This window comes from Labrus mixtus, chromosome 22, assembly GCF_963584025.1.
Source record: "Labrus mixtus chromosome 22, fLabMix1.1, whole genome shotgun sequence".
NCBI classification, from domain to species: Eukaryota; Metazoa; Chordata; class Actinopteri; order Labriformes; family Labridae; genus Labrus; species Labrus mixtus.
Window position 1 is genome coordinate 8250763 of NC_083633.1, and position 25308 is coordinate 8276070.

The following is a 25308-nucleotide window of genomic DNA, read 5'->3' on the forward strand; positions in this document are numbered from 1 at the left end:
TATTTAAAAAAAAAAGAAGTTTACCGTAAAACTCCAAATAATAGCTGTTGGGGTTGTATCAAGTCAACTTTGGTTATATTCTTTAATAATTATATTTAATTATTAATAATATAAATAACAATATCATTAAACTATGTTTAATCATTCTCGGGGCACCACCCTGTAATCAGGGAAATATAACCAAAATATCACTCAAATCAGTCTTGAAATAGTTACTTAAATTGAAGGCGTGAAATCCATACACAAAGCCCTCGCACCCAGCTTATATCACAATGCAAATACACCAGTAATCACAAACAACTGCTCTCTTAAATTATAACAGAATTCATTTAAACAAAGCAACATCAATCCAAAATCAATGAACTTAATCAAACAAATAACTATTACAAACTAATCTAAGCCAACAAACATTATCAAGCAAAACTTGTGAATGAGGTGTAAGTGTGTGTGTGTGTGTGTGTGTGTGTGTGTGTGTGTTTGTATATGTAGATGAGAGAGAGAGAGAGAGAGAGAGAGAAAACAAGATGGTGGAGAGAGACAATGCACCATGTGGCTTCGTCACATGGTGACAAAATGGTGGACAACAAAGGAATCCGTGTGGCTACTTTTCGGAATAGTTTGAGCTCTCTGAGCTGAGTTCAGTAACTGTTACTTAAACACCAGAAAGCCAGTGGCCGGACTTTGATTCAACGGCGGGTACACTGGTCTTTCTGATTGTGAAAGTCATTGACTGAAGGTAAACTAGCATAGCATTACATACATAGGCGAACACAGCGGTTCATCACAATAAAACAAATGCAGCAGCTTACAACAGATAATAAACAGAATGTGACGTCTCGTCAACAATGATGCATAATTATCAGTGGTTATAAAAGAAACAACTATTTCTGAAACTATTTCTGCCCAGACCAAAGCGCTTACTTTGGGTTCAATGACGTCTTATGAAAAATCAAAGGAAAGAAACTCTTGTTTTTGCTCGAACCTGATAGCATCTGATTGCGCCCAAAACTCCTAAAAATATTCCGTGGAAGTAGTCAGCTGAATCCTCTGATGCTTGAATTTAGCATGTGAAGAGCTACCTAGACTGAGCAACCTCAGCTCTGGAGTTTAACCTATGTAAGCCAAGAGGAGGAAAGGGTTTGTCTCGAATGCTGGAGTCCATCTTGTTGGAGAGTGTATCCTCTGGTGTCGGCAGACAACACTTGAAGAGAAGGAAAGAGTTTGTCTCGAATGCTGGAGTCCATCATGTGAAGATCCAAGATGGCGGCGCCCTGCTCGGCTGCGGCTGCAGTGGCTCGTGATACCAACAGGGATATAATGGCAAATAACCCAGTCAGTTCTGATAATTTCACAGTGAACCTGCAGCGTAGTTACTCTAAAGTAGTATACGACTGCCAGGCAATTTTAGTTTTAGGTAAATCAAACAGTTTCAGACTGGTAGATGCGACCACTCTGGACCTTCTACGTAGCCTCGGAATACTACGCCAGCTACATCCAGCGGCCTGTGAAGCAGCGGAGCCTCGTACCAGCGGTGTCCGCCAGCGGAGGAGACGGAAGCGGTGTGACCGGAAGCAAAAACGGGGATGCCGAGCGGGGCTAGCAACCAAGCTAAAAGCTAACCCGCACAGAACCCCGCTTCCTTCCATCCTGCTTTCTAATGTCCGCTCCCTGGAGAACAAACTGGACTACCTGAAGCTGGATTTAACTGCAAAACGGGAGATGAGAGACTGCTGTGCCATATTTCTCACAGAAGCGTGGCTGAAACCATCCGTTCCAGATGAGGCAGTTAGCATAGAGGGGCTAACATTATTTCGGTCGGATAGGAGCAGCTCTCTCACTGGTAAATCCCGAGGCGGCGGTGTTTGCATATACACCAACAACAACTGGTGCAACAACGGTGAGATAGTCTCATGTCACTGCTCTCCTGATGTAGAACTATTGACTATAAAATGCAGGCCCTTTTATTTACCCCGGGAATTCACTGTTATGATCTTCACAGCAGTGTACATTCCTCCCAGTGCAAACACCAGAGAAGCCCTGAATGTTTTATACCGCTCCATCAGTGAACTGCAATCTACACATCCAGAGGGAGTTTTCATTGTGGCAGGGGACTTTAATCAGGCCAACATGAAAACTGTGTTTCCTCATTTCCATCAATATGTGGATTTTGCAACCAGGGGTGGGAGCACGCTGGACCTGGCCTACAGTAACATCAAAAAGGCATTCAAGGCTGCACCCCGCCCCCACCTTGGTTCCTCAGACCATCTCTCTGTGATGCTAATTCCTGCATACAAGCCCCTGCTGATCAGGAAAAAACCCCACAGTAAAGCAGGTGAGGGCCTGGCCTGAGGGAGCTATGGAAGCATTACAGGACTGCTTTGAATGCACGGACTGGGACATGTTCAAGGCGGCTGCTACAGACAATCATCAGATGTGTGTGGAGGAGTATGCCGAGTCTGTGTCTGCATACATTCAGAAGTGCATGGAGGATGTTAGTGTGATCAAGAACATCTCCACACGGCCCAACGAGAAACCCTGGATGACTAGTGAGGTACGTGCAATGCTGAAAGCCCGGAACGACGCTTTTAAATCTGGCGACATGGTGGCACTAAAAACAGCCAGAGCCAATCTGAACCGTGCCATAAAGGTTGCAAAGCATGCTCACAGTCAGAAAGTGCAGGACTTCTTTGAGGACTTTCTCAACGACCTCAACAACTACTTTGCAAGGTTTGAGGCACTCAACACCACTCCAGCGAGGAAATCTATTCCTCGCTCCGATGAGCAGCCAATCAGCCTGGACACAGCTGATGTCCGGAGAACCCTGAGGAGAGTGAACACCCGGAAAGCAGCGGGCCCTGACGACATACCGGGTCTGGGTTCTCACAGACATCTTCAACACCTAGCTGATCCAGGCTGTGGTACCATCATGTTTAAAGACTGCTACAATTATACCATTGCCTAAAAAATCCACAATCTCCTCACTCAATGACTACCGCCCTGTAGCACTAACCCCCATTATGATGAAGTGCTTTGAGAGGCTGGTAAAGGACCACATTGTCTCCAGACCTCCCCCCACATTCGACCCGTACCAGTTTGCTTACCGCCCTAACCGCTCCACAGAGGATGCCATCTCCTCTGCACTCCACCTGGGCTTACAACATCTGGAAGAGAAGGACACACATGTGCGGATGTTGTTTCTGGACTTCAGCTCATCGTTCAATACAATCATCCCGCAGCATCTGGTGAGCAAACTGGCCCCCCTTGGTTTCAGCACCCCCCTATGTAACTGGCTGCTTGACTTCCTCACAAACAGACCCCAGTCCGTGCGGGTGGGCAACAACACCTCCAGTGTCATCTCCCTGAGCACCGGCTCCCCTCAGGGCTGCGTCCTGACTCCTATTCTCACCACCTTTTACAGAGGCACTATAGAGAGCATCATTACAAACTGCATCTCTGTCTGGTCCGGAGCCTGCAGTGCCTCCGACTGGAAGTCCCTGCAGAGAGTGGTGAGGACGGCGGAAAAGATCATTAAGACTCCACTTCCTCCCATCCAGGAGATCGCAAAGATCCGCTGTCTGACCAGGGCTCAGAAAATCAGCAGACACCTCCCACCCCCACCAAGGACTGTTTTCGCTGCTGGACTCTGGAAAGAGGTTCCGCAGCCTCCGAAGCAGAACTTCCAGGTTCTGTAACAGCTTCTTCCCACAGGCCATAAGACTCTTGAACACGAAAAAATAATCCCTCCATTCCCCCTCAAACCCCCACACAGGACTACCTCACTGGACTGTAAAATACAATATAACATACATCACAAATGTGCAATATATTTATCTGTATAGTAATTTTTACCCATAGCTTTTCTTTTTATATCTATTTATATCTGCACCTTATTTTTCTATGTAAATACTTGCTGCTGTTTTTATCCTGCACTACAACGAGCCAAATGCAACGAAATTTCGTTCTTATCTGTACTGTAAAGTACAAGTTTGAATGACAATAAAGAAAGTCTAAGTCTAAGTCTAAGTCTAAGCCTAAGAGAGTGTCTTTGGGTCGGCAGACCACACTTGAAGACGAGGAAGCAATGCCTGGCGATTGCTTTTAAAGACTGGAGCTGCCTGTGCCTCCTCCAATGCGGATAGAGAATTCAGACACCCCCCACCCCCCACTTTTCACACCTATTTGTTAGTTTCTGTTGGGGGTTGGTGGGCTAAGACTCCTTTGTATAGTTACCTCCAAAATGACTCTAGTCAGGCTTGAGAACTGCGAGATAGGCCTGAGTCCTTTGTCCAGCACACATGGCTGAGGCCCAACATAGCTCATATTTTGAATATGTAATTCACTCTATGAAAATGACTCTGCCATCACTTTTTACTTATTTTTGATCTGTAAACTATTTCAACAATTAATGCAAAAAGATCCTCTGATGGAGAGCTGCCTTTATTTGTCAAAAATTAGCAGCAACCACCAGGCCGGTAAAAAGGAGCCTGGGACTCATATTGGGATGGGCCAAAAAAAAAAAAACGAGAAATGAAACTGAAACTTATCTCTTCAGAAGAATATTTTCTCTCCAGGAGTCAGAGTTTCTTCTTCGTCTTGACCTTGACAGAAAAACCCTAAAAGATACTCAGGTGAGTAACGTGCAGGATGTGTGTTTAAACAGAGTAATGTTTGATTTATTGTTCTTATCCCATCATTGAGTTTTTTATTCAATGTGGAATCATAAAACAGATCTGTAAGGTGGCGCCTGTTATATAGTGAGTTTAAAGAAGGAAATTATTTTCTGATTTTTCTGCTCGTAAGTTCACGTGGACAATCTTAATATTTACAGTCTATGGGACAATCATATCAAAGAGATCGATCTTATTGCTGTTTGAGTTTTTTCCAGAATTTTGAGGCGAGCATGGTCAATGCGAACGTCGAGTCGTTTCATACTGATTGCGGTCTGATTGCTCAACACGGCCCGAATAAAGTACTTCCAGGCCCTGTAGCCAATCAGCACGAACCCGTCCGCGTTGTTACAAAATCTTGGAGGTGCGCGGCTGGGCGCTCAGACCCTCCGCGGACCATTCTTGCGCCTACCGCGATTGCGCAATATCGCCGCACCGACCGCAAGAAGCATGAAACCTGATTCAATGAGTCAATGTGGAGCACATGGCTAATTTACATAACGTTATTTTTCCGTGAAAACACCGTGGAAAGATTCGAAGTCTGGTTAGCAAGCCAGCCTTTCTGTTAAACATCTTGTCTGATCATAATGTTTGGTAGCCATAGGTAAAGTTGTTGAGAGAAATGCGTGCTAGCTTGGAGGTAACGTCATACAGCTTTCTGGTTCATTATTATCTCAGGCAACATTAAAGTGACAGCTGGTCAACACATGTAATAATGCCAGAGGGAATATAAACTTAATGAAAATCAGCAGGAGCAAAACATCAGGTTCATATATTGATAATGTTACATATTTTATGATAGAAGAGAAAATATTGTCATACTTGATGATTGTATTATGATGCTCTCTCAGACTCTTGCCCTGAGAGCTACTTGCATAGTGACTGCCCTTCACATCACCCCTTAGTAGAACATGGTAAGCCCTGTTCTGCAAATTCATCCCATTTATAAAAAGGGACTCAAGGTTGGGAGCATAGGTTTTTCATGTTTCATTGAAGCTTTATCAAAAAGTTAGAACAGAACATAGATATCGACAAGCAATGGTGTTTTTCTTATTGTTTGCACCGCTTCTTTAGTAGGTCTGATTGCTAAAATCGTATGTAAATTAACATTTTAAAGCTGATATTTAAAAAATAATCTTCCCGGGGGGGCTTCCCCCTGGACCCCCCTAGGGGGTTTGGATCCATGTCACCTTTTTCATCCCTGATGAGTTTGCACCCCTGTAACCTTATGAGTTAACAAGTGATGCTTAAAATGTTTACCATCTAACTAATAGTTAAAAATACCATCTTACTAGTCAAACTAGTGTTTGTTTTGGACATTACTCATTAACATGTCCGAGCTTTTGATGGATATGGAAAGCCATTTGAACATGTATTCGATATCCTGGATATCAATTTTCAGTTTCCTGAATTAGTTTGGTTTTTGGCAGCAGTAGTTTACAAGCTAATAGCAAAAAGCTTTACTAGTGAACTAGTAAACATAATTTTGGCTTACTAGTTAACTCATTAACATGTTAGATTTTACCAGTTAACTTGTAAACATTCTTCAGCTTTACTAGTTTACATGTAGGAGTTTTTGCTGTCAACTATATTACTAGTAAAGCTTTTCGCGATGAACTGATAAACTAGTGCTGCAGAAGACCGGACTACATCAGCAAACTGAAGATTGATATCATGGATATTAAATAAATGCTCAAATGGCTTTCCATAAAAACCCACTACGTAACAAACAGGCAAAAATGAAGCTGATGCAGAATTGCAACATCCTGCAGTTCTTAGAGTGTCCACTTGAGGCTGGCTTCAAGAGCACTAGAAGTCACATACACATCATATTAAAAAAACATTTGTTTTAACAGCAGAAATTAATAGGGTTTATTAGTTATTGTCACACACTGTACGGGGGGGGGGCTAACAGCTCAGTTTTGACTTTATGAACGACACATGTGATCCATAGTTCGACGTGTAGCTGACATGATTGACAGATGGGCACGATGCAACGGTTTGTTAAGAGGCTTAAAACCCACCTCAGCTCCAGCGCTCAGCCTGTCCTGAGGTTAACTGAAAGTTACAGTGAGAGAGACAGCATTTCCAGCATGGAGACCACCATCAATGGGACTCCAGAGCCCCCTGCAGGAACAGATGGGTAATGTCACTCAGTCTTCATCCATCAATATGTACAGTCTATGGTAACAAGTAATGTTTTCAGCTTTCACTAGTACTGTCAAAGGCTGAATTAGTGCAGGAAACTAATGCTTGTTATGGATATCGAATAAATGCTCAAACGGCCTCCCGTATCCCCGAACAATATATCTCTGCTGAAACCTGCTGACATGTGACTCTTAAACGATCATATTAAGAAGATTTCACGGAAATTGTTGGGCTAAATAATATCTGTTGAAGAGTTAACTTTGGAGCTCATGAAGGATCACGTCAGTGCAGTGAAGGCGGAGCAGCACCTGGAGGAGTGTTTCGGTGTCAAACTCCAGGAAATGAAAGTGAAAGAAAGTCATCGCCGGAGAACAGTAAGGTCGCTTTCTATCTAACTTAGGAGATCATTTATTCAGACCTTTAGGCTTCCTGATACACGACAAAGTTTTGCAGTTACATACAGGTGAGTGCATTAATATTAATAATATTAAGAGTGTTTAAAACAGCATTTAAAAAAAGAAATTTTGTTCGAGCAGCAGGCAAGAAATTCATTTTCCTGTTTTCAGTCAGAGGTTGAAAGAGTTTCAGAGGACTGAAGTAAATCATATGAGAAGTTTTTCTTCCTTTATGGACACAAATATTCAATATCAGACCACAATTATTGAGACATGGGGAATAATTGAGAACTCTTTGGATCTTACCAGATTTAAGAGTCTGCATGTTTGTATCAGCGTGGTCTTTTGTTTGCTGGTTCAAGTCTCATTATCACCACCACAGGTATTGTGTCTAAAATATAAGAATATCTTTAATTCACCGAACATCTGTCCACAATTAAAAGTTAGTCTACAAAGTGTAAGATCCCACTGAAGTGACCACTTATGGCCACACGATGGCAGCAAACACTGTCATAAAAGTGTCTCTCATTATTTAGATTCTGCTCAGTGTTTATTTCTGTCTCCTGTCTTCACACTCACCTACCTGGTATTTGATGTCTAGTTGATGTAAGTTTAAAAGTAGGTCTAATGGGGCGCAAATTGCCTAGTGTTTAAATTGCATTCCCCATGTACGGAGGCTATAGTCCTTGTTGCAGCGGCCTTTGGTTTGAGTCCGACCTCTGCCCTTTCCTACATGTCATCCAACCCCAAGTTCTCCTCCCTATATTTCCTGTCTCTCTTCAGCTGCCCCCTAAGAAAGGCAAAAAATAAATTTCAATCTGGAGTCTACCCAGTCCGAGACCCAGACAAAAAATTTAAATGGAGACCGTGTTCACAAAACAAAGACTGGATGGAGGTTCTCATTTCAGAATTTGCCACATTACTGAGTGTTTCCAATTAGTTTATAATTGAAGTCTCCCATCAGACTTCTTCCATTGAAAGGTTGATTTGTTTTCTCTCTCCGTTTCTAGAAATGTCTGCCGCCAGCTGCATGTTTTCTAAAGAGCAGTTTCTGTGCTCCATCTGTCTGGATGTGTTCACTGATCCAGTCTCCATACCATGTGGACACAACTTCTGCAAGAGCTGCGTCACTCATCACTGGGATGTTAATGCCCCGTGTCAGTGTCCGTTGTGTTCAAAGGTTTTTAACAGTAGACCTGAGCTTCACGTCAACACGTTCATATCAGAGATGGCTGCTCAGTTCAGACAGACGGCTGTGAAGAAATGCAACAGAATGTCTCTGAAGAAAAACACCAACTCTGGAGAAGTTCTGTGTGACGTCTGCACTGAATCCAAACTGAAGGCTTTAAAGTCCTGCCTGATGTGTCTGACCTCCTACTGTGAGACTCACCTGGAGAATCATCAGAACATAACAGGTCGGATGAAACACGAGCTGGTCGATCCTGTGGAGAACCTGCAGGACAGAATGTGTGAAAGTCACGGCAGACCTCTGGAGATGTTCTGCAAGATGGATCAGATGTGTGTGTGTCGAAGATGCACTGAATCAAATCACAAGCTTCACTGTATTGTTCCCTTGATGGAGCAATTTGAAAAGAAGAAGGCTGAGCTGAGTGAGACGGAGACTGAAATTCAGAAAATGATCGAGAAGAGACATCTGAAGATTCAGGAGATGAAGGATTCAGTGGAGCTCAGCAGGGCAGATACTGACCGGGAGAAATCAGACAGCGTGCAGGTCTTCACAGCTCTGATCCGGTCTGTCGAGGAAGGCCTGGCTCAGCTTCTTGACTTACTTGAGGAGAAGCAGAAAACAACAGAGGAGAAGGCTGAAGGCTTCATCAAAGAGCTGGAAGATGAAATCTCTGAGCTGATGAAGAGAAACACTGAAGTGGAGCAGCTCTTAAGCACTGAAGACCACCTCCAGTTCCTCCAAAACCTCCCATCCCTGAACCCTGATCACCCACCCACTGAAGACTGGACGGAGGTCAGAGTTCACTCATCGTATGAGGGGATGATGAGGAGCGCTGTGGCTCAGCTGGAGAAGAAACTCAGTGAAGAGGTGAAGAATCAGCTTGAGTCTGAGCTGAGGAGGATCCAGCAGTATGCAGTGGACATCACTCTGGATCCTGATACTACAAGTCCATTTCTCATTCTGTCTGATGACGGGAAACAAGTATATTATGGTAAAAGACAGAATCTCCCAGACAACCCAGAGAGGTTTTCTAAGACAGTTTGTGTTTTAGGAAAGCAGAGTATTTCTGCAGGAAAGTTTTATTTTGAGGTTCAGGTTAAAAATAAAAGTAGATGGGATTTAGGAGTGGTCCGAGGATCAATTAACAGGAAGGAAAGCATCTCACCAAGACTAGAGACAGGCCCTTGGATTCTGAGGTTGATGAATGGAGGTGATTACAAAGCTGTCGGCGGCGTTCTCCTCTCTCTGAAGTCGAAGCCTCAGAAGGTGGGCGTGTTTGTGGATTACGAGGAGGGTGTGGTCTCTTTCTATGATGTAGATGCAGCAGCTCTTATCTACTCCTTCACCGGCTGTAACTTCACTGAGAAACTCTTCCCCATCTTCAGTACCTGTTTAGATGACCGTGCCCCTCTGATCATCACTCCTGTGAGCCAAACACAGTAAATAAATCATTAAATGATCTCAGTGTGAGATAAGCTTTGTGTTGGTGGTGAAGCAGAGAGCACCATTAAAACACCTGCCCATAGATGATGTATTGATTTGAGATCTAGTGAATCCAACTAAATTAAAGATTGTGTCAGGACTACGTGATTGTGACGGCCTAATGACCTTTACTGAGAGCACCTGGGTCCGATGCTCACAGTCACTATAAAACCTGCCACCATAGTCTACTTAGAGAGACGGATTTTTTTTAAGGCAATGGCCACATGTGACTTCCTGTGCTTCTGCAGCCAGCCTCTAGTGGACACTCGAGGAACTGCAGGATTTTACTCTTCAGCATTGGCCTCATTTTTACACCCTGGAGGTTGCTGCTTTGTTCACACCTTATTTTGTTTTATTGGCCTAGTTCTTCTAATTTGGTTTGTAAACTTTATATTTCTTTGTTGGGTCAAATAAAAATCCACCTTTTCTTTAAAATGAATCTCGTGTCATGTGCTGCTTGGTCCCTAACACTTGTATTAAAAAAATTCATGTCAATAATTTAAATTTATCCCACACTTTTTTTCTAAATGAATCTGTCAATGGAATTATTATTATTATTATGATGTGTTTGATAATTGTCCTTGTAACTTAATTGGTACGTCTTCTTGTTTGTGCTTTCCTTCAAGTCCTTTAAAGTTACATGCTTAATGATGTGCAATACTCCAGCACTGTGACACTTTAATACTCTGACACTTTACCTCCCTTAGCAGCACCTGAAGAACTTTGAACTCTGATGGTCACTTCATGGTTTGTTCTGAACAAAGACGAACAGCCGCTCTTTATACTGGTATGTGTCTCTGTTAATTCATGTACGATATATGTTGCTGTTTTGTCATTACTTCCAAGGGACTACAGGTGGAAATTAGCCTTTGACAATAATCTGGCATATTTACGTTTATGATCATTAATGTGCACTGTCCCTATTTAAAAAAAAGTTTACCGTAAAACTCCAAATAATAGCTCATGTTTTTAATATGTAATTCACTCTATGAAAATTACTCTGCCATCACTTTTTACTTATTTTTGATCTGCAAACTATTTCAACAATTAATGCAAAAAGATCCTCTGATGGAGAGCTGCCTTTATTTGTCAAAAATTAGCAGTAACCACCAGGCCGGTAAAAAGGAGCCTGGGACTCATATTGGGATGGGCTTTCATTTGAAGTTTTACGGTATAAGGAAAAAAAAAAAGGGGAGAGAAAAGTTTAAGCGGCAAAAAAGAGAGAGAGAAATGAAACTGAAACTTATCTCTTCAGAAGAATATTTTCTCTCCAGGAGTCAGAGTTTCTTCTTCGTCTTGACTTTGACAGAAAAACCCTAAAAGATACTCAGGTGAGTAACGTGCAGGATGTGTGTTTAAACAGAGTAATGTTTGATTTATTGTTCTTATCCCATCATTGAGTTTTTTATTCAATGTGGAATCACAGAACAGATCTGTAAGGTGGCGCCTATAAATCAAATATTATCATCATCAGGTCAGATTTTGTTATTTAGTGAGTTTAAAGAAGGAAAGAGACTTTAGTTTCTGATTTTTCTGCTCGTAATATTTACAGTCTATGGGACAATTATATCAAAGAGATCAATCTTACTGCTGTTTTTATTTTTTTCCATAATTTTGATTTTGGACTTTTCTGTGCCGTGCGCATGCGCAAAGTGGTTCTTCTCCTGCACGCAACTTCAGGAGCTTCTTTTGATTTGTGAGGAGATTTGTGGTGATGTTAGACTATATTTAGAAAAAAACTATGATGTGTGTTTGTGTTCGGAGATGGACTGTAGCCTCACTAATCGTCACACCGATGTTATTAGACCAGACATATCTTGAACTATATAAAGCATAAGGAGAGTTAGTACAGCAGTGTGTGAAGCAGAGGCCTGCTGGTTCGTCTGCACATTTACCTGCTTAAATAAACACAGAAACTATCCAACAAAAACATGATCAGCTATGTAGAAAATTCCATTTTCTAAATGTTAGTGAATCAAAGATCACAGAAATGATTAGATCCCTCAAGCCATCAAAAGCAAAAGATGATTTTGGGATGGACACAACAATGGTTAAGGATCTTGGTGCAGCATTAGCCAAACCCATCACCAAAATCATTAATCTCTCAATATCACAGGGTAAATTCCCAAGGGTGTGGAAATCTGCCTCTATTTCACCAATTTACAAATCTGGTGATCCCCATTCACCATGCAATTATAGGCCCATCAGCATTCTTCCTATTATGTCTAAAGTTGCAGAGAAATGGGCAGCTGAGCAAATTATACATCACCTGAACAACAGCTCTTATCACCTGCATCCAATGCAGTTTGGATTCAGATCCAACCACTCAACAGAGACAGCTAATTGCTTCTTCATTGAAAAAAATCAAATCACTGCTAGATAACCGTGGCATTGTTGGTGCTGTCTTTCTGGATCCCAGAAAAGCATTTGCCACTGTAAATCACAGGGTTCTTCTATCTAAGTTATCCACCTTTAATTTCTCTGCTGATGCACTTAAATGGGTAGAATCATATCTCTCCAACCGCTCTCAAAGTGTGCGAATACTTAATTATCAATCTGACGCCCTCTGCTTGTCCACTGGCGTTCCGCAGGGATCTATACTGGTCCCACTTTTATTCTGCTTGTATGTAAATGACCTGCCATCTGTGTGTCCTGAGGCTAACATTCAAATGTATGCTGACGTTACAGTTTTGTATGTGCACAGTTTAACAAAAGCAGAAGTTGCTTCAAAACTAACAACCGCAATGGTCAAAATTACAGCATGGCTTAATCAGTGCTGTCTCCAACTTAACGTGTCTAAAACTGTTGGTGTGTTCTTCACTAAAACAAATGACTCAAACATAGATCAAGATATACTTGTGTCAGGAGAAAAACTACAGATTGTAAAAGAATTCAAATACCTTGGCATTATACTTGACTCCAACCTGAACTTTAAAGCACATGTAAAAAAAAGTCTGTAAACAAATTAAATTTAACCTTGCCAACTTCAGATTTATCAGAAACTCCATGTCCACTGAAGCAGCCAAGATGTACATGCATTCAGTGATTTTCTCATATATGACCTACTGTTTGACAAGCTGGTCTCAGGCAAGTCACACCACATTAAAACCACTACAGTCTTTGTATAAACAGACAATACAAGTTTTAGATAAAAAACCAAAGCAATTCCACCACTGTTCAATCCTCAAAAAATACCACCTCCTGAGCTGGGAGAACATGATTAAACACAAAAATGCATGCCTCCTTTATAAAATCACAAATGGTTTGGCCCCTCCCCCACTCAGAGAGTTTGTAAGCATACGAACAAACACACATCACTTCACGAGGGGTGTCTCAAGAGGCGACTGCATTATTCCTCTAAGGAAGGGAATAACATCTGCCAGCACTAAACCTGTTCCGCTCTCTGCTGCCCCCTTGTGTCTGATGAATGTGTCCTGTTTTTTAAATGAAGGTGGCCTGCATGTTAGTTGTCTGTTGAGGTGAGCTTCAGGTATAGCTCACTCAATGTTTTATATATGGCCTTGTGTAATGTGTAATTTGTACATGTTTATTGTATATAGTGTTACATGTTGTCTTGTTGTGTGCACGTTACATTTACTTTAGTAGGTTATTGGATACGTGCTTTTACTAATACTTGTTTTTGTAGCTTTTAGCAATGTTTCAATTTGTTTTGTTTTTTTAGGGAGCCTTTTATAAAATCTGGCCAGGGACAACAGATGAAAATTAGCCTTTTGGCTAACTCTGGCATATTTACTGAAATGTTTATTAATATGCAGTGTCCCTGTAAAAAAATAAAATAAAATAAACATAGAAAAGTACTTTTAAAAATGTCTTACAGTTGGTCAGTGTACTCTCCATTTTTTATTTATTGAATTAGCACAGTGCACATTAATCATCATATCAGCATATAGCATCCATGTAAATATGCTGGAATTAGCACAAAAGCTAAATGTCCTATAAGGTAGTTACTAAAAGATATCATCAAACACATTTACAATTACAGGACAGCTCACAAAAGAACCCACAGACGATTTTACAAACAATATGGAGACAATTTTCATGTAAGAAATAACAGACATACATTCAATTAGCTAATTTGAAAAACAGGAAGAGCAAGAAACCCCTGGGAAAAGGACCGATTTTATAAATGACTACATCAACCAATGTGTGAGTTTTCTTATAAAGGTTAAGTCATTCTCACAATCCCTGATATGTGATGGTAATTAGTTCCGGGAATGTGTGTGTGTTTGGTATTTGGCCGGCGTTTTATTATACCCCTCTACGATAGAATAAATTAATTTTAAAATGCCCTTTGCGCAGCTGCAAATGTGTCTTTCCTTCTGGGTCTGTTTACAATCGACTCTCTGCCTCACCCATTTGTTCCGCCCACAACACTATCTGATTGGCCAGACGTCACATGAGTAATATCCATTTAAACAAAGTCTTGTGTTGGAGTTTGTTATATTCCAAATTCTAAATTTTGACAGAAAGATTTTCATTTTTAGTTTAGATACGCCGGTTTCAAATATTAGGGCCCGACCGATACAAGATTTTTGGGGCCAATACTGATATTGATATTTGGGAGTGTAAAAAAACAGATATATCAGCTGATATCTTTCTTAGATCTATGTTCGATCTGCAGAGATAGATACACACTTATTTGTGTTGATCCCTAATATGCAGTTATCAAACCCTTGTGGAAAAGATTTATAACAAAGACAGGATGGTCACTCAGCTGGAAAGTAACTGAGCATGTACGTGCATCACCGCTCGACACTCTGGAGAGTGATGATGCTTTTTATAATCCATATAGCGCCCTCTGCTGGTGACAGAGAACTGCTAGTGTCATGCGATGAAACTCAAATGAAATGCTATTTGACTGGTGAATTAATCGAGTAATATCAGCGCATATTTGTGATGCCAGTAGCCGAGACCGATAGTCACAGGATATGCTAATATCGGCCGAGATTATCGGCTGGCCGATTAATCGGTCGTGCTCTACCAAATGTCGGTAAAAGGTCTAATGAACTTTTAATAATCGGTAATAGAACAATTAAGAAGTTTGATTTATTTTCAATCTTGTTTTATAGAAATGTCTGCCGCCAGCTGCATGCTATCTGAGACGTAGATAAATATATGACGTAACTCATACGTTAGATAATAACAAGTCCTTTATCTGTTGATTAAATAATAAAAGTCAGAACGTCTACAAAGAGATGCTGCAGTTACATCTCATGGCCGCATGATGGCAGCAAACACTGTTTTGTTTAAAGGTTTCACCTTGAATTCGTTTTTTAACATTCTGTAGCCCACATATTGTGTTTGTTAGTTCAGTTATATTTTAATCTCTACTCACAGTTTAATTTTTGTCCTCTTTTTAAAAATAAATAATATGTTCGCTCTTCTCCTCAGCTACTAGATCACCATTTATCAGTCTTTATGAATCTCAGTTCCTACTGCTCACGTTTCCCTTTTAAAGAGCAGGTCCAGACCGTACATTTAAATATATTATTTACAGAGAGCCAACATGAATCCACCATGATGTGAGGGAGGTCACTGGTGCTGTAGGCGGTCAATCAAACCACCTACAGCACCAGTAGTTCATACTGATTTGGTTAAAGTATGAAAACAAATGTGAGATCTGCAGTATGTCAAAAGAAAACCCGGATGTTGTGCTGATACGTGACAAATCTACAGTCTGCATCAGAGAAGTCTCTCTCATGTACTGTTTCCCACAATGCAAAGGCTTTATAGACATTGGTATATAAATATAAGATTTGTTAGAGTTCTTTGTTTCAACATGTTTCACGTTATCGATTGGTCTTTTCTCTCCGTTTCTAGAAATGTCTGCCGCCAGCTGCATGCTATCTGAGGAGCAGTTTCTGTGCTCCATCTGTCTGGATGTGTTCACTGATCCAGTCTCCATACCATGTGGACACAACTTCTGCAAGAGCTGCGTCACTCATCACTGGGATGTTAATGACCAGTGTCAGTGTCCGTTGTGTTCAAAGGTTTTTAACAGTAGACCTGAGCTTCACGTCAACACGTTCATATCAGAGATGGCTGCTCAGTTCAGACAGTCGGCTGTGAAGAAAAGCAGCAGAATGTCTCTGAAGAAAAACACCAACTCTGGAGAAGTTCTGTGTGACGCCTGCACTGAATCCAAACTGAAGGCTTTAAAGTCCTGCCTGATGTGTCTGACCTCCTACTGTGAGACTCACCTGGAGCCTCATCACAGAATCTCAGGCCTGAAGAGACACGAGCTGATCGATCCTGTGGAGAACCTGGAGGACAGAATCTGTAAAAGTCACGGCAGACCTCTGGAGATGTTCTGCAAGACGGATCAGAGGTGTGTTTGTCAGTTCTGCACTGAGTCGGAACACAAGCAACATGTCTTTGTTCCCATGATGGAAGCGTACAAGGTAAAGAGGGACAAACTGGTGAAGTTAGACACCGAAATTCAGCAGACGATTCAGGAGAGACATCTGAAGATTCAGGAGATGAAGGATTCAGTGGAGCTCAGCAGGGCAGATACTGACCGGGAGAAATTATACAGCGTGCAGGTCTTCACAGCTCTGATCCGGTCTGTCGAGGAAGGCCTGGCTCAGCTTCTTGACTTACTTGAGGAGAAGCAGAAAACAACAAAGGAGAAGGCTGAAGGCTTCATCAAAGAGCTGGAAGATGAAATCTCTGAGCTGATGAAGAGAAACACTGAAGTGGAGCAGCTCTTAAGCACTGAAGACCACCTCCAGTTCCTCCAAAACCTCCCATCCCTGAACCCTGATCACCCACCCACTAAAGACTGGACGAAGGTCAGAGTTCACTCATCGTATGAGGGGATGGTGAGGAGCGCTGTGGCTAAGCTGGAGAAGAAACTCAGTGAAGAAGTGAAGAAGCAGCTTGAGCTGAGGAGGATCCAGCAGTATGCAGTGGACGTCACTCTGGATCCTGATACTGCATATCCATTTCTCATTCTGTCGGATGACGGGAAACAAGTATATTATGGTAAAAAACAGAATCTCCCAGACAACCCAGAGAGGTTTTCTATGACAGCTTGTGTTTTGGGAAAGCAGATTATTTCTGCAGGAAAGTTTTATTTTGAGGTTGAGGTTAAAAATAAAAGTAAATGGGATTTAGGAGTGGCCCGAGGATCAATTAACAGGAAGGAAACAATCTCAGCAAGACTAGAGACAGGCCCTTGGATTCTGAGGTTGATGAATGGAGGTGATTACAAAGCTGTCGGCGGCGTTCTCCTCTCTCTGAAGTGGAAGCCTCAGAAGGTGGGCGTGTTTGTGGATTACAAGGAGGGTGTGGTCTCTTTCTATGATGTAGATGCAGCAGCTCTCATCTACTCGTACACCGGCTGTAACTTCACTGAGAAACTCTTCCCCATCTTTGGTCCCTGTTCAGATGACCGTGCCCCTCTGATCATCACTCCTGTGAGCCAAACACAGTAAATAAATCATTAAATGATCTCAGTGTGAGATAAGCTTTGTGTTGGTGGTGAAGCAGAGAGCACCATTAAAACACCTGCCCATAGATGATGTATTGATTTGAGATCTAGTGAATCCAACTAAATTAAAGATTGTGTCAGGACTACGTGATTGTGACGGCCCTATGACCTTTACTGAGAGCACCTGGGTCCGATGCTCACAGTCACTATAAAACCTGCCACCATAGTCTACTTAGAGAGACGGATTTTTTTTAAGGCAATGGCCACATGTGACTTCCTGTGCTTCTGCAGCCAGCCTCTAGTGGACACTCGAGGAACTGCAGGATTTTACTCTTCAGCATCGGCCTAATTTTTACACCCTGGAGGTTGCTGCTTTGTTCACACCTTATTTTGTTTTATTGGCCTAGTTCTTCTAATTTGGTTTGTAAACTTTATATTTCTTTGTTGGGTCAAATAAAAATCCACCTTTTCTTTAAAATGAATCTCGTGTCATGTGCTGCTTGGTCCCTAACACTTGTATTAAAAAAATTAATGTCAATAATTTAAATTTATCCCACACTTTTTTTCTAAATGAATCTGTCAATGGAATTATTATTATTATTATTATGATGTGTTTGATAATTGTCCTTGTAACTTAATTGGTACGTCTTCTTGTTTGTGCTTTCCTTCAAGTCCTTTAAAGTTACACGCTTAATGATGTGCAATACTCCAGCACTGTGACACTTTAATACTCTGACACTTTACCTCCCTTAGCACCACCTGAAGCACTTTGAACTCTGATGGTCACTTCATGGTTTGTTCTGAACAAAGTCAAACAGCCGCTCTTTATACTGGTATGTGTCTCTGTTAATTCATGTACGATATATGTTGTTGTTTTGTCATTACTTCCAAGGGACTACAGGTGGAAATTAGCCTTTGACAATAATCTGGCATATTTATGTTTATGATCATTAATGTGCACTGTCCCTATTTAAAAAAAAGTTTACTGTAAAACTCCAAATAATAGCTCATGTTTTTAATATGTAATTCACTCTATGAAAATGACTCTGCCATCACTTTTTACTTATTTTTGATCTGCAAACTATTTCAACAATAAATGCAAAAAGATCCTCTGATGGAGAGCTGCCTTTATTTGTCAAAAATTAGCAGTAACCACCAGGCCGGTAAAAAGGAGCCTGGGACTCATATTGGGATGGGCTTTTATTTGAAGTTTTACGGTATAAGAAAAAAAAAAAGGGGGGAGAGAAATGAAACTGAAACTTATCTCTTCAGAAGAATATTTTCTCTCCAGGAGTCAGAGTTTCTTCTTCGTCTTGACTTTGACAGAAAAACCCTAAAAGATACTCAGGTGAGTAACGTGCAGGATGTGTGTTTAAACAGAGTAATGTTTGATTTATTGTTCTTATCCCATCATTGAGTTTTTTATTCAATGTGGAATCACAGAACAGATCTGTAAGGTGGCGCCTATAAATCAAATATTATCATCATCATCAGGTCAGATTTTGTTATTTAGTGAGTTTAAAGAAGGAAAGAGACTTTATTTTCTGATTTTTCTGCTCGTAATATTTACAATCTATGGGACAATTATATCAAAGAGATCAATCTTACTGCTGTTTTTATTTTTTTCCATAATTTTGATTTTGGACTTTTCTGAGCCGTGCGCATGCGCAAAGTGGTTCTTCTCCTGCACGCAACTTCAGGAGCTTCTTTTGATTTGTGAGGAGATTTGTGTTGATGTTAGACTATATTTAGAAAAAACTATGATGTGTGTTTGTGTTCGGAGATGGACTGTAGCCTCACTAATAGTCACACCGATGTTATTAGACCAGACATATCTTGAACTATATAAAGCATAAGGAGAGTTAGTACAGCAGTGTGTGAAGGAGAGGCCTGCTGGTTCGTCTGCACATTTACCTGCTTAAATAAACACAGAAACTATCCAACAAAAACATGATCAGCTATGTAGAAAATTCCATTTTATAAATGTAAATCAAAGATCACGGAAATGATTAGATCCCTCAAGCCATCAAAAGCAAAAGATGATTTTGGGATGGACACAACAATGGTTAAGGATCTTGGTGCAGCATTAGCCAAACCCATCACCAAAATCATTAATCTCTCAATATCACAGGGTGAATTCCCAAGGGTGTGGAAATCTGCCGTTATTTCACCAATTTACAAATCTGGTGATCCCCATTCACCATGCAATTATAGGCCCATCAGCATTCTTCCTATTATGTCTAAAGTTGCAGAGAAATGGGCAGCTGAGCAAATGATACATCACCTGAACAATAGCTCTTATCACCTGCATCCAATGCAGTTTGGATTCAGATCCAACCACTCAACAGAGACAGCTAATTGCTTCTTCATTGAAAAAAATCAAATCACTGCTAGATAGCCGTGGCATTGTTGGTGCTGTCTTTCTGGATCTCAGAAAAGCATTTGCCACTGTAAATCACAGGGTTCTTCTATCTAAGTTATCCACCTTTAATTTCTCTGCTGATGCACTTAAATGGGTAGAATCATATCTCTCCAACCGCTCTCAAAGTGTGCGAATACTTAATTATCAATCTGATGCCCTCTGCTTGTCCACTGGCTTTCCGCAGGGATCTATACTGGTCCCACTTTTATTCTGCTTGTATGTAAATGACCTGCCATCTGTGTGTCCTGAGGCTAACATTCAAATGTATGCTGACGTTACAGTTTTGTATGTGCACAGTTTAACAAAAGCAGAAGTTGCTTCAAAACTAACAACCGCAATGGTCAAAATTACAGCATGGCTTAATCAGTGCTGTCTCCAACTTAACGTGTCTAAAACTGTTGGTATGTTCTTCACTAAAACAAATGACTCAAACATAGATCAAGATATACTTGTGTCAGGAGAAAAACTACAGATTGTAAAAGAATTCAAATACCTTGGCATTATACTTGACTCCAACCTGAACTTTAAAGCACATGTAAAAAAAAGTCTGTAAACAAATTAAATTTAACCTTGCCAACTTCAGATTTATCAGAACCTCCATGTCCACTGAAGCAGCCAAGATGTACATGCATTCAGTGATTTTCTCATATATGACCTACTGTTTGACAAGCTGGTCTCAGGCAAGTCACACCACATTAAAACCACTACAGTCTTTGTATAAACAGACAATACAAGTTTTAGATAAAAAAACCAAAGCAATTCCACCACTGTTCAATCCTCAAAAAATACCACCTCCTGAGCTGGGAGAACATGATTAAACACAAAAATGCATGCCTCCTTTATAAAATCACAAATGGTTTGGCCCCTCCCCCACTCAGAGAGTTTGTAAGCATACGAACAAACACACATCACTTCACGAGGGGTGTCTCAAGAGGCGACTGCATTATTCCTCTAAGGAAGGGAATAACATCTGCCAGCACTAAACCTGTTCCGCTCTCTGCTGCCCCCTTGTGTCTGATGAATGTGTCCTGTTTTTTAAATGAATGTGGCCTGCATGTTAGTTGTCTGTTAAGGTGAGCTTCAGGTATAGCTCACTCAATGTTTTATATATGGCTTTGTGTAATGTGTAATTTGTACATGTTTATTGTATATAGTGTTACATGTTGTCTTGTTGTGTGCACGTTACATTTACTTTAGTAGGTTATTGGATATGTGCTTTTACTAATACTTGTTTTTGTAGCTTTTAGCAATGTTTCAATTTGTTTTGTTTTTTTAGGGAGCCTTTTATAAAATCTGGCCAGGGACAACAGATGAAAATTAGCCTTTTGGCTAACTCTGGCATATTTACTGAAATGTTTATTAATATGCAGTGTCCCTGTAAAAAAAAAAAAATAAACATAGAAAAGTACTTTTAAAAATGTCTTACAGTTGGTCAGTGTACTCTCCATTTTTTATTTATTGAATTAGCACAGTGCACATTAATCATCATATCAGCATATAGCATCCATGTAAATATGCTGGAATTAGCACAAAAGCTAAATGTCCTATAAGGTAGTTACTAAAAAATATCATCAAACACATTTACAATTACAGGACAGCTCACAAAAGAACCCACAGACGATTTTACAAACAATATGGAGACAATTTTCATGTAAGAAATAACAGATATACATGCAATTAGCTAATTTGAAAAACAGGAAGAGCAAGAAACCCCTGGGAAAAGGACCGATTTTATAAATGACTACATCAACCAATGTGAGTTTTCTTATAAAGGTTAAGTCATTCTCACAATCCCTGATATGTGATGGTAATTAGTTCCAGGAATGTGTGTGTATTTGGTATTTGGCCAGCGTTTTATTATACCCCTCTACGATAGAATAAATTATTTTAAAAATGCCCTTTGCGCAGCTGCAAATGTGTCTTTCCTTCTGGGTCTGTTTACAATCGACTCTCTGCCTCACCCATTTGTTCCGCCCACAACACTATCTGATTGGCCAGACGTCACATGAGTAATATCCATTTAAACAAAGTCTTGTGTTGGAGTCTGTTATATTCCAAATTCTAAATTTTGACAGAAAGATTTTCATTTTTAGTTTAGATACGCCGGTTTCAAATATTAGGGCCCGACCGATACAAGATTTTTGGGGCCAATACTGATATTGATATTTGGGAGTGTAAAAAAACAGATATATCAGCTGATATCTTTCTTAGATCAATGTTCGATCTGCAGAGATAGATACACACTTATTTGTGTTGATCCCTAATATGCAGTTATCAAACCCTTGTGGAAAAGATTTATAACAAAGACAGGATGGTCACTCAGCTGGAAAGTAACTGAGCATGTACGTGCATCACCGCTCGACACTCTGGAGAGTGATGATGCTTTTTATAATCCATATAGCGCTGGTGACAGAGAACTGCTAGTGTCATGCGATGAAACTCAAATGAAATGCTATTTGACTGGTGAATTAATCGAGTAATATCAGCGCATATCTGTGATGCCAGTAGCCGAGACCGATAGTCACAGGATATTATCGGCTGGCCGATTAATCGGTCGTGCTCTACCAAATGTCGGTAAAAGGTCTAATGAACTTTTAATAATAGGTAATAGAACAATTAAAAAGTTGGATTTATTTTCAATCTTGTTTTATAGAAATGTCTGCCGCCAGCTGCATGCTATCTGAGGAGCAGTTTCTGTGCTCCATCTGTCTGGATGTGTTCACTGATCCAGTCTCCATACCATGTGGACACAACTTCTGCAAGAGCTGCATCACTCATCACTGGGATGTTAATGCCCCGTGTCAGTGTCCGTTGTGTTCAAAGGTTTTTAACAGTAGACCTGAGCTTCACGTCAACACGTTCATATCAGAGATGGCTGCTCAGTTCAGACAGTCGGCTGTGAAGAAAAGCAGCAGAATGTCTCTGAAGAAAAACACCAACTCTGGAGAGGTTCTGTGTGACGTCTGCACTGAATCCAAACTGAAGGCTCTAAAGTCCTGCCTGGTGTGTCTGACCTCCTACTGTGAGACTCACCTGGAGCCTCATCACAGAATCTCAGGCCTGAAGAGACACGAGCTGATTGATCCTGTGGAGAACCTGGAGGACAGAATCTGTAAGCGTCACGGCAGACCTCTGGAGATGTTCTGCAAGACGGATCAGAGGTGTGTTTGTCAGTTCTGCACTGAGTCGGAACACAAGCAACATGTCTTTGTTCCCATGATGGAAGAGTACAAGGTAAAGAGGGACAAACTGGTGAAGTTAGACGCCGAAATTCAGCAGAAGATTCAGGAGAGACATCTGAAGATTCAGAAGATGAAGGATTCAGTGGAGCTCAGCAGGGCAGATACTGACCGGGAGACAGCGGCCAGCATGCAGGTCTTCACCGCTCTGATCCAGTCTGTCGAGGAAGGCCTGGCTCAGCTTCTTGACTTAATTGAAGAGGAGCACAACAAAACAGAGAAACAGGCTGAAGGCTTCATCAAAGAGCTGGAAGATGAAATCTCTGAGCTGATGAAGAGAAGCGCTGAAGTGGAGCAGCTCTCACGCACTGAAGACCACCTCCAGTTCCTCCAAAACCTCCCATCCCTGAACCCTGCTCCACCCACCCACGTCTGGACGGAGGTCAGAGTTCGCTCATCGCATGAGGGCACTGTGAGGAGCGCTGTGGCTCAGCAGGCGGGCACACTTAGTGAGAAGATGAGGAAGATGTGTGCTGATGTGGATCTGAAGAGAGTCCAGCAGTATGCAGTGGGTGTCACTCTGGATCCTGACACTGCAAGTCCTTATCTCATCCTGTCTGACGATCAGAAACGAGTCAAATCTGTGGAGACACAGCAGATTCTCCCAGACTACCCGCAGAGATTCACCACTTGTAACGGCGTTTTGGGAAAGCAGAGTTTCTCCTCGGGAAGATCTTACTACGAAGTGCTGGTTAAAGAGAAGACTGACTGGGATGTAGGAGTGGCCGGTGAATCGATCATCAGGAAGGGAAAAGTCAGACTGTCACCTAAGAACGGCTTCTGGACTGTGTGGTTGAGGAACGGAAAAGAGTACAAAGCTCTCGCTGGTCCTGGTGTCCTTCTCTCCCTGAAATCGAAGCCTCAGAAGGTGGGCGTGTTTGTGGATTATGAGGGGGGTGTGGTCTCTTTTTATGACGCGGATGCAGCAGCTCTCATCTACTCGTTCACCGGCTGTAACTTCACTGAGAAACTGTACCCGTACTTCAGCCCCTGTAGTGTTTGCGGTGGCGCCAATGCTGCCCCCCTGATCCTTCCTCCTCTGACCACACAAAGCCTCATTTGATGCCTCAGTCCTCCTGAAATTCTCCAGAGTAATAAAGATGTGAAAACAGCTTATTACAATGCATTGCAAGCCACAAGGAATGTCACAAAACCAGATTTTGATATGGTACTAAACCAAATCAATGGTGATGCCTTTCCATGACCTACGAGCTCTGGTCGCCGGGTAGATGTCAGAAGAAATGATTCACAGCACACATGCTGCAGAAACAGATTTATTGAAATTTTTCACTGCACCCACTATGAAAACTATAATACTTGCGTTGGATTGCTGGTTTCAGTTTGTCTATGTTGTATCTGTCCCTATCAGATAAACCATAACACAAAATAAATACATAATCTTAGAGCTAGCCATGCAGCCAACTAGCGGCTTAAAATGAAAGTTCCAAGCTGAAATACTTTTTACATATTGGCAAAGAATGTAATGAACGTTTGCATTTTGTTGTTGTGTTATATTTACAGATTGACGGTTGCGCTAGCTTGATGCTAGCTCATCAAACGGAGCTCGGGCTGGAAGCACGTCCCGTGACCCGTAGTTTAGTATGTTGCTAGCGGCATGCTAACGGTCAGGTTAAGCAGTTTATACATTTTGAGTATGTAGTAGGCAGTTTGTAGTTTGTGGTTTCGGACACAGCCTAATACAAGTTCGGCATTAAAATGTGCTTTTATAAACATTTAACAGTTTTTTTCTGGTTAAATATCAGATGAGTTTTAACTCCATGCTCAGAAATGTATTCTGGTCTTAATGTTTTTTTTTTTTATAACTGTCGCCTATAATGTTGGCGTTTTGTCTTCATGTTTGACCTTTGTTAGGGATAGAATCTGACTTCCTCGTCTTGATGGTTTCATTTCCTTTTTTTTCCTTTTCCAGTGCTTTATGTGATGAATCAAACTAAGAAATTGGGACAAGTAAGTTGTTATTAAAAATGGGACCATGAAATAAGGCATACTGGTCTTTTTTTTAACACATTGAATCACAAACGAAAAACCAAGATGAGTCCATTTCCTGCCTCCTTGTTGGGACAGGGCAATTAATTCAGAACCTCTAACCAACGTAATCTTGCCCATGTCGATTATTTTGATTATATTTTCAGGGCAAAGTCACGTGACGCCACGTCCAATCCGCATTGTTTGTGGAAAAACTGAGAAGCTAGTTTCTACTTTAAAACTAAAATGTGTCGTTTTCATTTCAAGCGATGCTTTGATTTCAGTTCAAAATATTCAATAAATAACCACAAAATAATTCATCAGATA

At 41.2% G+C, this 25308-nt stretch overlaps 3 protein-coding genes across 3 annotated transcripts; all 3 read left to right on the plus strand.

Annotated features, from left to right (window-relative positions):
* Positions 1–7041: 7041 nt before the first annotated feature.
* On the plus strand, positions 7042–10320 carry LOC132956600 (E3 ubiquitin-protein ligase TRIM11-like). Its single transcript, XM_061030141.1, has 2 exons — positions 7042–7278; positions 8221–10320. The coding sequence occupies exon 2, from the start codon at positions 8223–8225 to the stop codon at positions 9840–9842; it is 1620 nt and encodes a 539-aa protein (XP_060886124.1). The 5' UTR covers positions 7042–7278; positions 8221–8222; the 3' UTR covers positions 9843–10320.
* Positions 10321–10929: 609 nt separating this feature from the next.
* On the plus strand, positions 10930–17816 carry LOC132956647 (E3 ubiquitin-protein ligase TRIM39-like). Its single transcript, XM_061030224.1, has 2 exons — positions 10930–11212; positions 15723–17816. Exon 2 carries the CDS (start codon positions 15725–15727, stop codon positions 17336–17338), a length of 1614 nt encoding a protein of 537 aa, XP_060886207.1. The 5' UTR covers positions 10930–11212; positions 15723–15724; the 3' UTR covers positions 17339–17816.
* A 765-nt stretch (positions 17817–18581) lies between these two features.
* On the plus strand, positions 18582–24967 carry LOC132956585 (E3 ubiquitin-protein ligase TRIM21-like). Its single transcript, XM_061030108.1, has 2 exons — positions 18582–18682; positions 22410–24967. The coding sequence occupies exon 2, from the start codon at positions 22412–22414 to the stop codon at positions 24056–24058; it is 1647 nt and encodes a 548-aa protein (XP_060886091.1). The 5' UTR covers positions 18582–18682; positions 22410–22411; the 3' UTR covers positions 24059–24967.
* The last annotated feature ends 341 nt before the right edge of the window (positions 24968–25308 follow it).

What these genes read in the sequence shown, in the direction of transcription:
- LOC132956600 (XM_061030141.1), top strand. Translation starts at nt 8,223, where the DNA reads ATGTCTGCCGCCAGCTGCATGTTTTCTAAAGAGCAGTTTCTGTGCTCC.
- LOC132956647 (XM_061030224.1), top strand. Translation starts at nt 15,725, where the DNA reads ATGTCTGCCGCCAGCTGCATGCTATCTGAGGAGCAGTTTCTGTGCTCC.
- LOC132956585 (XM_061030108.1), top strand. Translation starts at nt 22,412, where the DNA reads ATGTCTGCCGCCAGCTGCATGCTATCTGAGGAGCAGTTTCTGTGCTCC.